The 10,997-nt window shown below is 62.5% G+C and overlaps 1 protein-coding gene across 6 annotated transcripts; it reads right to left on the bottom strand.

Annotated features, from left to right (window-relative positions):
* Positions 1 to 320: 320 nt before the first annotated feature.
* MMP11 (matrix metallopeptidase 11) lies at positions 321 to 10,434 on the bottom strand. Of its 6 annotated transcripts, none has more exons than XR_009534767.1 (9): positions 10,314 to 10,434; positions 4,983 to 5,212; positions 3,937 to 4,080; positions 3,723 to 3,856; positions 3,339 to 3,580; positions 3,005 to 3,221; positions 2,050 to 2,307; positions 1,426 to 1,741; positions 1,045 to 1,180 (listed from the first exon to the last, which is right to left on the bottom strand). XR_009534767.1 is itself a non-coding variant. In XM_060121318.1 (8 exons), the coding sequence occupies exons 1-8, from the start codon at positions 10,422 to 10,424 to the stop codon at positions 1,047 to 1,049; spliced, it is 1,470 nt and encodes a 489-aa protein (XP_059977301.1). In that variant the 5' UTR covers positions 10,425 to 10,434; the 3' UTR covers positions 321 to 1,046. The 6 variants fall into 6 exon arrangements, 4 of the variants coding, with proteins under 4 accessions (XP_059977301.1, XP_059977303.1, XP_059977302.1 ...); XR_009534768.1 differs by having other exon boundaries at positions 3,005 to 3,217; XM_060121318.1 differs by lacking the exon at positions 1,426 to 1,741 and having other exon boundaries at positions 321 to 1,180.
* Between the last annotated feature and the right edge of the window lie 563 nt (positions 10,435 to 10,997).

Below are 10,997 nucleotides of genomic sequence, written 5' to 3'. Positions count from 1 at the left end.
GAGTTTTGTTCTGTGTCTTGACAGCGGCAGGATAGGGGCTGGAACGTGGCATGATCAGAAAGAGTGACCACCACTTGGTGGACGAGGGTATGAGGGGCCATTGTGGAGGCAGGGAACAGATTATAAAGCCACTCCAGGCATCCAGCAAGATGAGGAGGAGCCCTAAGCAGGGCACCCGGCCCCGAGGACCAGGGGCTTGGGGGTGGGGTGGGCTGCAACCCTGGCTCCCAGGGCAGAGCAGGTTCCCAGCCAGTCCTCCCACCTCCCTGGCCCAGCTCTCCCCCCATCCTGGCCTTGCAGTCACAGAGACACCCCAGGCAGGCAGGTAGAAAATGACCATGTTTAATGACAGTCCTCAGTAAAAAAAAAAAGAAAAGCCTTTATACACACTGTACACATTTACATGGCTTTGGAGGGCTTGGTGTGGGGTGAGGGCTGGAGAGGATCCGACCCGTGATAGGATTGAGGTATGTTGGGGCCTCCAGGTCCCAGGGTCTCTGGCAGGAAGCACCCCCCTCCCCAGCTGCCTGGCCCTTGTGCCCTGGATCCTGGGGAACAGGTCTCCAGAACCACCAACTGGAAGGCAGCCAGTTCCAAGCACCTACCAGAGCTGACTTCTCAGGAAAAGACAGAAGGCACAGTGCCCTGGGACCCACATGCCAGCACCCTGTGTTACCCCACAGCCAGGACAGTGAGGGCTCCAACTCCCCCAGCCCTGCTGAGGTGCTACTCTGAAGGATGGGGACAGAGACCCAAGGCAGCTGGGTTTGACTGTGACCAGCACAGGTTGGGTGGAGCTGGCCTGAGGCCACCCTCACCCTTAATGCCGGAGCCTCCCTGCCCAGTCTGAGGCAGTCACTGGCAGTGGCCACGACCCGCGCGGCCCTTCCTGCAGTCCTGATGGCAGTGCCCGCCTCCCCCCCACCCCCGAGTAGGCACGGCTCCGTGCCGCACCCAGTGCCCACAGCCACAAAGATGGCTGTGGTCTCCAGCCGATGTCAGTGTCCTGGCAGGGGTTAGGGGCCCTGAGGACATCCAAGCCATGGTTAGCGGAAAGTATTGGCAGGCTCGGTACACCCAAAGAAGTCGGGGCCCACGAGGCGGGGGAAGCCCTCCAGGGCCTTCACCTTCACAGGGTCAAACTTCCAGTAGAGGCGGCCGCGCAGGAAGTAGGCATAGCCTGAGGAGACAGGAGGGTCAGGCGGGGCGGGTGGACACAGGGGCAAGTCCCAGTGGGCAGACCTTGGCCACTGCTGAGTTCCTTGAAACCTGTAGACCCCAGGGTGTCCCTTCCAAAACCTCCCTTTGGGCAAGCCCTTCTGCCTGCCCCAGGGTCTGATCTGAGCTACCACCCAGATTGACAGAGGCCAGAGCCTCGGAGGCCCAACTCCTGCCCCTCAGGAAAGCAAATCCCGCCCCTCTCACCACCTCTCCTGTGCCTTGAGTCAGATGGGGGACACTGGCGACCTGGAGCCCAGGAGCCCGAGACCACTACAGGACAGCTCTCCCGGCAGGTCCCGATGTGGGGGAGCACAGAAGCAAAGGGGGGACACGGGAGAGAGCGCTGGACTGTGAGTCCCAGATCTAGTGCTTCAAGATCACAGGAGGCAGGTGGCTCTTGGCTAGAAGCAGGGACTGCCTGGGTGGAGGTCCTGGTTCTGTCCACCTTGGTGGACCCGGTTAGGTACCTCACCACCTGAATCTCTGTTTGCTCTTCTGGAAACTGGGTTCATAACAGATGCTACATCGGGAAATCGCATGAGACGTGTACAGAGCTCAGCACTGTGCCCAGAGCCTCATTGGCCCTCAGCAAGCAGCAGTTATTACTTCACCAGGCACGACCAAGGGACCTCGGCAAGTCCTTGCACCTCTCTGGCCCTCAGTCTCCTCATCTGCAGCACAGGGGTCTAGCACTGCCCCGGCACGAGGAGGGGGTGGAGAAGGAGTTCGCCAGGCAGAGGACCCGCAATGAGAGCTAATGCCCAGCCACCACCGGTGGGAGATGCAGCCACCACCCCGCTTCCCCCAGCCACCCCACCCCCAGCGCACCGTCAGCATCCTGGAAGGCAGCGTCGATCTCAGAGGGCACCCCTCGCCAGTCGGTGGCCCGGCGGGGCACAGGGCTGTCCACACGGCGGGTGCTGGGGTGGAAGCGCCAGTAGTCTCCGCCTCGGAAGAAGTAGATCTTGTTCTTCTCGGGGCCCCAGACCAGGGCGGCGTGGACCAGGGACCCCAGTAGGCCCAGCTCAGAGAGGGGCGCGGGGCCCAGGACTGGCTTCTCACCATCGTATACCCAGTATTGAGCTCCTGTTAGAGAGTGGGGGCTGCAACAAGCTGCCCAACTGCCACATCCAGCCACTGTGGACCCGCCCAGCCACCACCATGGCCATGGACTTTCCCAGCCTCAGTTTCCTTGTCCATAAAACATGAAGGCCAGCAATGCCTGCTTGGCACCCCCCACCCCCAAGTAGGACATTGGGCAATGCAGGCACTGGGAGGTACACGTGGGGAAGTTTACTCTAAGCAGCAGAGAGGCCGCCTGGGCTCCTGCTCCTTCCCTGCACTTGGCTGCTCTGGACAGGCACCTGCTGCCCATCCTTGGGCCCAGCCCTGCCGCAGCAGGCCCTAACTGGGCCTTTGTGAAGTCCCTGCTGCCCGCAATGCTCCAGGCTCTCGTCTCTGCCAGACCCAGATCACATCCCTCTCTGCCTTTTCCAAGCTGTGCCCTCATGCAGGTCACTTCACCACCTCTGAGCCCTGGAGCCTCATCTCTAGACCAGGGGTAATGATCACACATGCTCCATGGGGTGTGATACCTTCAATTCTACTCCAACCTCGAGAGCCGCTTCCTCTAGGAAGCCTCCCAGCTGTGCCCAGAGAAGTGAGCCACACTCTTCCTTCGTCCCAAGAGTTCGAGGCACACTCCATCTGTTCATCATGTCTGCCGTCTGTCCCTACCCTTGACCATGATATTCCTGAAGTGTGACCTCCAGCCCCCACTCACCTTGGAAGAACCAGATGTGGCCCTGGGCATCCTCAAAGGCTGCATCCACGGAGGTGGGCAGCCCCTGCCAGTGGCGCGAGGCCAGCGCAGGGTAGCCGGGCTGCAGCTGGCCCCCGCGCAGCCGCCATACAAAGCCTGCCTTGAAGAAGAAGAGTTCGCCGCGGATGGTGGCGACCGCATCAAAGGAGACCTGGCAGGCATCTGGTGGGGCATCTGGCTGGGGTAGGAGAGAAGGGTCAAAAAGAGCCTGCACTGGAGCCACAGAGGCCAGCAGTGGGGGTCGGGGCTGGAAGCAGGGCCTCACCTCCTGCCTCCCCACCCTCCTGGGCCTCACCTCCAGTGGTGCAATCTCGTTGGTGTCCACCCCGGCCCCGGGGCCCAGGTCTGGGGGCCTAGAGGTGGGGGCTAGTCGAGGCCGGCCGTAGAGGTGCTGGATGCCCCTGCGGTCATCCGGGCTGAGGCTCAGTGGGTATCGGAAGGTGTAGAAAGGGGACATGAGGGCCTTAGCAGCTGTCGTGTGCTGCAGCCCGAGCACATGGCCAAATTCGTGGGCTGCCACCTGCAGGAGGTCTGTGCCTGGAAAAGGGAGATAGTCCAGCAATCCCCGAGCTCCTGCAGCAAGACACTGAGCTGCGGGCCCAGCTCAGGGACCTCGGCAAGTCCCCATTCTCTATGATGTTCAGTAGCCCCATCTGGAAAGTGGGTCCCCAGCCCATACCCTGGTTGTCCCCGATTGTCCAGGTCTCGTCATAGTCGAAGTGGACATCCCCTTCTCGGTGGGTCTTGGGGAAGAAGGCGTGGGCCAGGATGCCCCCAGGTCCATCAAATGGGAGGTTGTCCCCATGCCAGTACCTGCAGGGGAGTGGGGGCAGAGTCAGTGGCTGCTGATGGGTGGGGCTCATTCCTAGAGGGGTCCCCGGCCACTGGCTCACCTGGTGAAGTCGATCATGATGTCAGCGTGGCCCTCGTGCACCTCAGTAAAGGTGAGTGGCGTCACATCACTCCATACCTGTAGGGCCTCTGCCACCGTTTGCCGCACCTGTTCCCGCACCAGCTGCCATGGGAACCGGAGGATCCTGGGGGAGGAGCAGGGGCCTGGACCTGGCTCATGGGGCAGCGTCAGCCCCTGATGGCTGTTGGGCCAGGAGTTGCCCCTGGATGCTGCTCAGTGGGGGAGCAGGCATGCACGACACAGGCCAGGTGTGCCCTGGGCCTCAGGTGTGGCACACCAGTCCCTCTGCCACATGGGCACATCTTTGTGTGGGTTTGTGTCCTCAGGTGCCCATGAGTATCTGCATTGGGTGGAAAGAACACAGGACCAGGAGCCCCGAGGCCCACCTTCTAGACCTGACTATACCGCTCACTGTGGGGAGCCCTTGGGCCCTAGACCTGCACCCTCCTGGTTCCCAGCTCCCCACCCAGGACATTTCCGGAGCCCCCAGCAGTCTCAGCTCCAATGCCTCGGGGCACCACACCAGTATTCACACCTTCTCTCCCAGGATGAGCCCCGCTGCATCACCCTGAGGGGCCTCAGGTCACCTGAGCTATTACCTGTCCTGCCACTGCTGCTCCCTACCTGCTCGGATCCCAAGTTGCAGCGATAGATATGAACCCGGTGTGGATAACACCTAGCTCGCTGAGAGGAGGGGCCGTGTCTGCCTCATTCACCACAGAATCCCAGGACCTGGCCCTTAGTGCATCCCCACAGAGGCTGCCTGGCTGACTGAAGGCTGTGTCCCCACATGCTTACGGTGTGACCAGGCATGTGCTGAGACTCCTCTGCTGAGGGAGGGCATGGGTACAGGGGGTACCATCTGTGTGGGCATCTAAGTGTGGGTTTGGGGTGTTGACCCAGGGGGCTCAGAGGCCAGTGGATACACCAGCCTGTTACTATGGGGATCTGGCACAAGTGTGTCTCAGAAGCAGGGTGAGGGCGGTAGGTGGAGGGCGAGAGCCTGCTCGCAGCCCCTGGCCCTACCTGTAGGTGAGGTCCGTCTTTTCCCAGCGCCCGCCCGACAGCACGAACCGCTTTTGTCGGTTGTGGGCACTCGGCCCATCCAGCGGGTCAGGCACGCCGCAGCGGGGAGGTCTGGGGCCGGCGGCAGGCTGAGGGGCCTCCTGAGCAGTCGGGGCAGATGCCGGGCTGCTGGGAGGAGCTTCACGCCAGGGCTGTGGACCCCTTCTCACTGGGTGGCGGCGGTGGGCATCCTGTGCAGGAGAGAGGATGCAGGGACCTGCTCAAGCCTTGGGTCCTGGTGGCCTATGGTCAGAGGTGTGGACGGTCAGCGCACCCTCACTTGACCCCAGCCGGCCGTGTCAATGGCCAAGCTGAGGCCGTCACGCAGCAGGGCCCTTTGGCACAGGCTGACTGGCATCCAGATGCTGATTCCAAGGCCTCCTACCGCCTCCTGCCCCCTTGTGGAGGGCCTGGGCTGCCAGGCACCTACTCCCGCCATTTGGGCTGGTGAGGACTGGGTCGGGGTGCAGCCCTGACTGTACTCTTCACACACACCCAGGAAGGGACCCCACAAAGCTTCCAAGGAAAGGCCAGGCCCTTGTGCCCTCCACCCCCCCAGCAGATACCTTTCCACCTACCTTTCTTCCTGGGTGCCCCCGGCCCCCACTCTGCCCTCTCCAGTTACGTGAGCTGGCTCCTGCCCAGGACAGCCACTGCAGCCACTCCCCAGCGTGGAGGGGCTGCAGTCCTGCCTCAATCTGCTCACCTGACAAATGGGGACGATACTTCCCCAGAGCGTGGATCTGAGGATGAACCAGGCAGTGCACACAAAGTGCGAAGGGCACCGGGAACTGAGGTCTGATTGCTGGGGGCAGTCTTGCTCACGCCCTGCCAGGGCTGGGTACACGGTGGGGCTAGATGTGCTCTGTTTGCCCCCTCCCCGGGGGTATGTGGGGCAGACAGTTACCAGACACCCAGCCCCACCGTGCCAGAGCCCATGGACCACAAACAGTGATTCTGACCCGGAGCTCCCACCCTCCGAGAGTCCCAAGATGGAGGTCGCAGTTCTCATGCATGGAAAAAACAGAAGCTCAGAGAGGTAGAGAGACCCAGCGGGGTCACCCAGCAAGGGCATGGCCGGGCCAGGTGAGGACTCTAGCATCCCAGGCAGGGGGCAAAGGCCCGGCTTGGGACACAGTAAAGCTGGGGGAGAGGCACAGAGCAGTGCCGTCTGCTGAGAGACTCAGCGCCTGTCTAGTCTGGGCCTGTCTGGTCAGGGCCGCTGTGGCCTCACCACAGCCATATTTGGGGCGGGAGCTGGGCCACCCAGGCCCCACCCTCGGCCTCAGCCTCTGGCGGCTCTCCCAGGCCCTGGGTGCCCCAGAGCTCTGGTGAGCATCCTAACCCCCCCAGCTCCCGATTCCAGAGCCACCAAGAGCTCAACAGCCTGGAGCCACTCAACCCCCAAGGACTCCCCATGATGTAGGGGTCCTCTAGACACCTGGAGCTTCTGGGGTGTGAGGCCCTGGGCCAGTTTTCCCGATTTCAGAGTTGCTTCCTGAATGGCTGATCACCTGACAGAGCCCAGCCATACTGAGCGTGCCAGTACTAAGTGTGATGGCTGTTGCAGCTCACCCGTATCTAGGCTAGGACGCTGCCAACTGCTCCGCGGACACGCTCTCAGCCCCTGATGGGACCTCCCACCATCTCTGCAGTCATCATCCCCATTTCTCAGGTGAGGACCCGGAGCCCAGAGAAGTTAAACAACTTGTGGGGGACACAGCTGGCAGGTGGCGGGCTGTCTGCACTCACAGCCCACCCGCTACTTGCTACTCTGCTCTGCTCTTCAGGCTGGGGTCACCCTACCCCTGGAGGAGGGACACATGCTGGCCTCACCTTGGTGACAGAAGAGAAGGAAGGGGAAATGATTAAGTACCTGCCACTTCCCAGGCACTCTGGAGGCAGGTTCACTGAACCTCCCCCACCCCCATCCCCGGCATAAGTTGGGGAGGATACGCATGCCAGGTCTCACATCAAGGATGTGGACCCCAGACTTATGTGACGAGCCATGACGGCCTGCACCTTCTCCTCCCCAGGAAGGTCTAGCCCATAGACCTCCAGGATAAATAGATTCCTTCCCCCCAACCCTGGCCAGGATCTGAGGACCCTCCCCAGAAAGGCCAGGGCTGCGTCGTTCCTGGGAGCCCCAAACAGCCCAGAGCCCAGCCTGAAAGCTCTGTTTATGCCTGCGAGCAGAAATTGCTCCTCTCCTCTGCCCCACCAGTGAGGCCTGAGCAGCCAGCCACAGAGGGAGGGTGGGTGTGCCTTCCTTTCCTGCTCCCACGAGGCACCAACTCCTCATGGATCCCCCATGAGGACCCCTGGATCATGGGACTGTCAGTGCAGCAGCAAGAGCCACAGGCTGAGATTCAGAAGGCCCAGTTCTGTGCTGTGGAGACCCTGGATGGAGTGACCCTGGGCAAGTCACTGTCCTCTCTTAGCCTCGACTCTCCTATCTGTCAAATGGGAATGGTGCCATGGCAAAGGGCTAAATGACCTCCATCTGTAATGCCCGCTGCAGCATCTGGCGCAGAGAAGAGCCTCTTCCTGGTCTGGCTTCTTGCCCCGTGGGCCCTCCCCTCCCACACCTGGGAATCTGCTCCACCCAATTCCCTACAGCTCCCCTGAAGTTTCCAGACTTTAAATCGTAACAAAGGAGTTGCAGCTAGAAGGGAGCTCTCAGGCCCAGAGAGGAAAAGTGACTCGTGCTGGGTCCACCCACGAGCCAGGGGCCTCTTGCTCCCCGCCCACATCACGTTCATTGGTACTGGAGAGCGAATGACAGGAGGCACTAGGATCAAGGCCCCTGGGCAGTGGGGTCTTTTTCTTGGAGCCCACCATTTAAGGGCTCTTGGCCTCAGTTTCCCATTGCTGGGATAGGACACATGCTCCCTACCCTGCCGACATCCTGCACTCTCTTCCCCAGTCCTTTCCGGCCTGGGGCCAGGGGCCCTCCCTAGCTGCAAGGCCTGGCACGCAGCAACCTGATTCCTCAGATGGGTGTGCCAGTCCCCCCAGGGCAGCTGGGAGGCAGTGAGGTGGGGGGTGGGCATAGACCACGCCTGGCCTCATCTACAGCCCTGGGGGATTGGGGAGCAGGTATCACCCCATTTCCCAGGGGAAGAAACAGAGCCCAGAGAGGTCAAGGTCTTGGCTCAGGGTCACACAGCAAGTCAGCCAGGAGCTGGGCCTAAACCTGGGGTTCATGCCTCCCCACCCATAGCCCCCCATCCCCCCAGCTCTGGCCTGTCTCCAAAATCCACATTCCTGAGAAATGCGCCTCTTTGGAGAAGGTCTGCCTCCTCCTTGGCCAGCTGCCTCCCTCAGCCTGCCCTGGGGAGGGTGCCCAGCTCCTTCACCCCACCCTTCTCTGGCAGGCACCAAACCACAGCCTCAAACATACTCGAGGAATTTCTTGGGGAACTCAGCCTCCTGGCTGAGCTAGAGGCTTGGGGTCAGCCCCTGGGTCAACCTCCAATTAGGAAAATGGGAGGTACCTAGCAGAGGGGAAGTGAGGGAAGACCCCAGACTGGAAAGTGCTGGGTCTGTTTGCAGTTGGTCCAGCGGGACAGTTACTCATAGCTACTCTCTCTACTGTGGGCAGGAGGTGACCTTGAGGGGAGGGCATTTGGTTAGACTGTGAGGAAGGCAGGGAGCATCACCACGCCATTCTACGCCCCTCTGAGGCTCAGAGAGATCAAGCAACCTGCCCAAGTCACACTGCTAGTGGGGAGGCAGGTCCATCTCCCCCCACCTCCCCCGCTGGCTCCAGAAGGGAAGGCAGCGTCCACCCCACTGGGCGGCGGGGCTTTCATCAACCCTGAAGGCTGTGAACTGGGATGGATAAATATTTACAGAGCTTTTCTGGCCCTGCCAACAGCAGTCCGGGGATAAACACATCGGAGGCGACCCCAAATGCTCCCTGCATATCTGCAGCGTGACAGACAACGGCCCAGCTCAGACCCAGACCCAACTGACACCGCACGAGCGGCAAAGTAGCAGCTGCAGGTGACGTCTCCAGTGTGCCTGGCTGAGCCCTCTCCTGGCCTCACCTCATATACTCTTCAGCCCAGCAGCGGGCACTCTTGCCTCCCACCCACCCAGACAAGACTGGGGTCGGGGGTGCTGAGGCTCCAGAGGGCTCAACTAGGGTCACGTGGTTCAAACCCAGGTCTCTCCTATACCCGAACCCCATGGATTCAACAGCTACCCAGGGTGATTTCTGACTCTGCCCCAAGGTCTAGGGGACCAGGAGGGGCTGGGAAAGAGGCGGGGTCCCTGGACTGAGGTGCCACCACCCCTTCTGTCCTCTCCTGCTCCTATAGCCAGGGCAGGGGAGGGCAGAGCTGGTGTGGCTGGACAGAGGGGCCCAGACTGGCCAGACCTCCCTCCTCACTGGACTCTACCTGCCACCTCCCTAATGCTCCCATCCCTGCCTGGGCTGGCTGGATGCTCAGCTGGGCGTCTGAGTGGGCTGGGTACCCAGCGGGCTCTGGGCCTGCAGTTGCCCAGGCTGTGACCCCAGGCCCACCTGGCCGCCCCTGGGACTGGTCCCCCCAAGCGCCAGCCGGAGGGGAGGGTGCAGTTTTCCCAGGCACACACAGGCTGTCACACCTCCTTCCTCTCCAGATCACACCTTCCTCTCCCTTCCCTGTCTGACCCTACGCCCTGCTCTCTGATGGTCTCAACTCCCTGCTCTCGGCCCCTTCTTTCTCACCCAACTCATATAACACACACTAGCTCTCACACTCATGCTGCCTCCTGGCTCCACACTCCCCAATATCACCACTCTCAGGTGCCAGGCGGTGGCGCCTCCTCCAGGCTCAGACCCCATTTCCCCGGCAAAGGCTGCCCTCCCCAGCGCTTCCTTAACCCTCCAGCCTGGAGGTGTGCTCACGGAGGCCACACATCTGGAGGCTGACGCCAGTCTGAGACCTGCTGGGCTTTGTCCCTGCAGTGAATAGGGGGCCCTGTAGCCACTCCCGCTGTACCTCCCCCAACACACACCCCAGTATCTCGGCCGGGCCGCCGAGGAGCAGGTCCCAGAGCTGGGAGGGGGGTGCGGAGTCCCGCTCACCAGCCTGAGCGATCTCGGCGCAGGCTCCACTTGCACACCTCCAGGGACGGGAAACTCACTATCTATCACGCCCCCAGGGACCCAGACAACTTTTCGGGTAACGGGCCGCGCCGGGCCACCCCGGGCATCCCCGTGGGTCCAGCTCGGCCACCGGGCCCAGCCCGCGTGCCCCGCGCCCCTCGGTGGGGGGTGGCCAGCCGGCGGCGGGCACTCACCGGCGACCGCGGGGCCCGGGCCAGCAGCGGCGGCGGCGGGAGCAGCAGCAGCAGCAGCGGGAGCAGGAGGGCGCGCGGGGCCGCGCCGCGGAGCCGGGCGGCCCAAGCCATCCGCCCCGGGGCTGCTGGGCCTGCTGGGCCGCGCCGGCCGCCGCCCCTTATAGCCTCCGCCCCGCCCCCGCCCGCCCGGCCCCGCCCCCGCGTCTTTTGTTCTGCACTCGCCCCGTGCTGTCGGCCAGGGTGGGGGAGGTGGGCGGGGAGGGCTGGCCAGGCGGGGGCCGGCCCGCGGACCCAGTCCTTCCCGGGCGGGCCCGCCCTGCGGTCTCAGGGGCCTGGTGCTGGGGGACCCTGGCCAGCCGGTGCTGCTCCGGGCCTCAGTTTCCCCGATGCGGTGGAGAGTCTGAGAGGCGCCGCGTTTCACTCCTCCCCCTCCTCACCAGGCCACCTTTGGAAGGCGCATCCCTAGCTGGTCTCCCTGGGGGCCTGACCTCTGACCTCCTGTTAGCCTGTGACAGGTGGCGGTACCCACGGGCAAGTTCTGCCACTCCTCAGAGCCTCAGCTGATCCATCTGGAAGATGGCACTATAGCCCCTGTGAGGAAAGGGATATTAAAGTGTGCCCCAGAGGAAACTGAGGCATATGGAGGCGGCTGGCCAGGACCCCAGCTTGGCGCAGAACCATAGA

The sequence above is a fragment of the Lagenorhynchus albirostris genome, chromosome 14, assembly GCF_949774975.1.
Source record: "Lagenorhynchus albirostris chromosome 14, mLagAlb1.1, whole genome shotgun sequence".
In the NCBI taxonomy this organism is placed as follows: Eukaryota; Metazoa; Chordata; class Mammalia; order Artiodactyla; family Delphinidae; genus Lagenorhynchus; species Lagenorhynchus albirostris.
The sequence above is the reverse complement of the archived record's forward strand: the minus strand, read 5'-3'. Positions and strand labels throughout refer to the sequence as shown.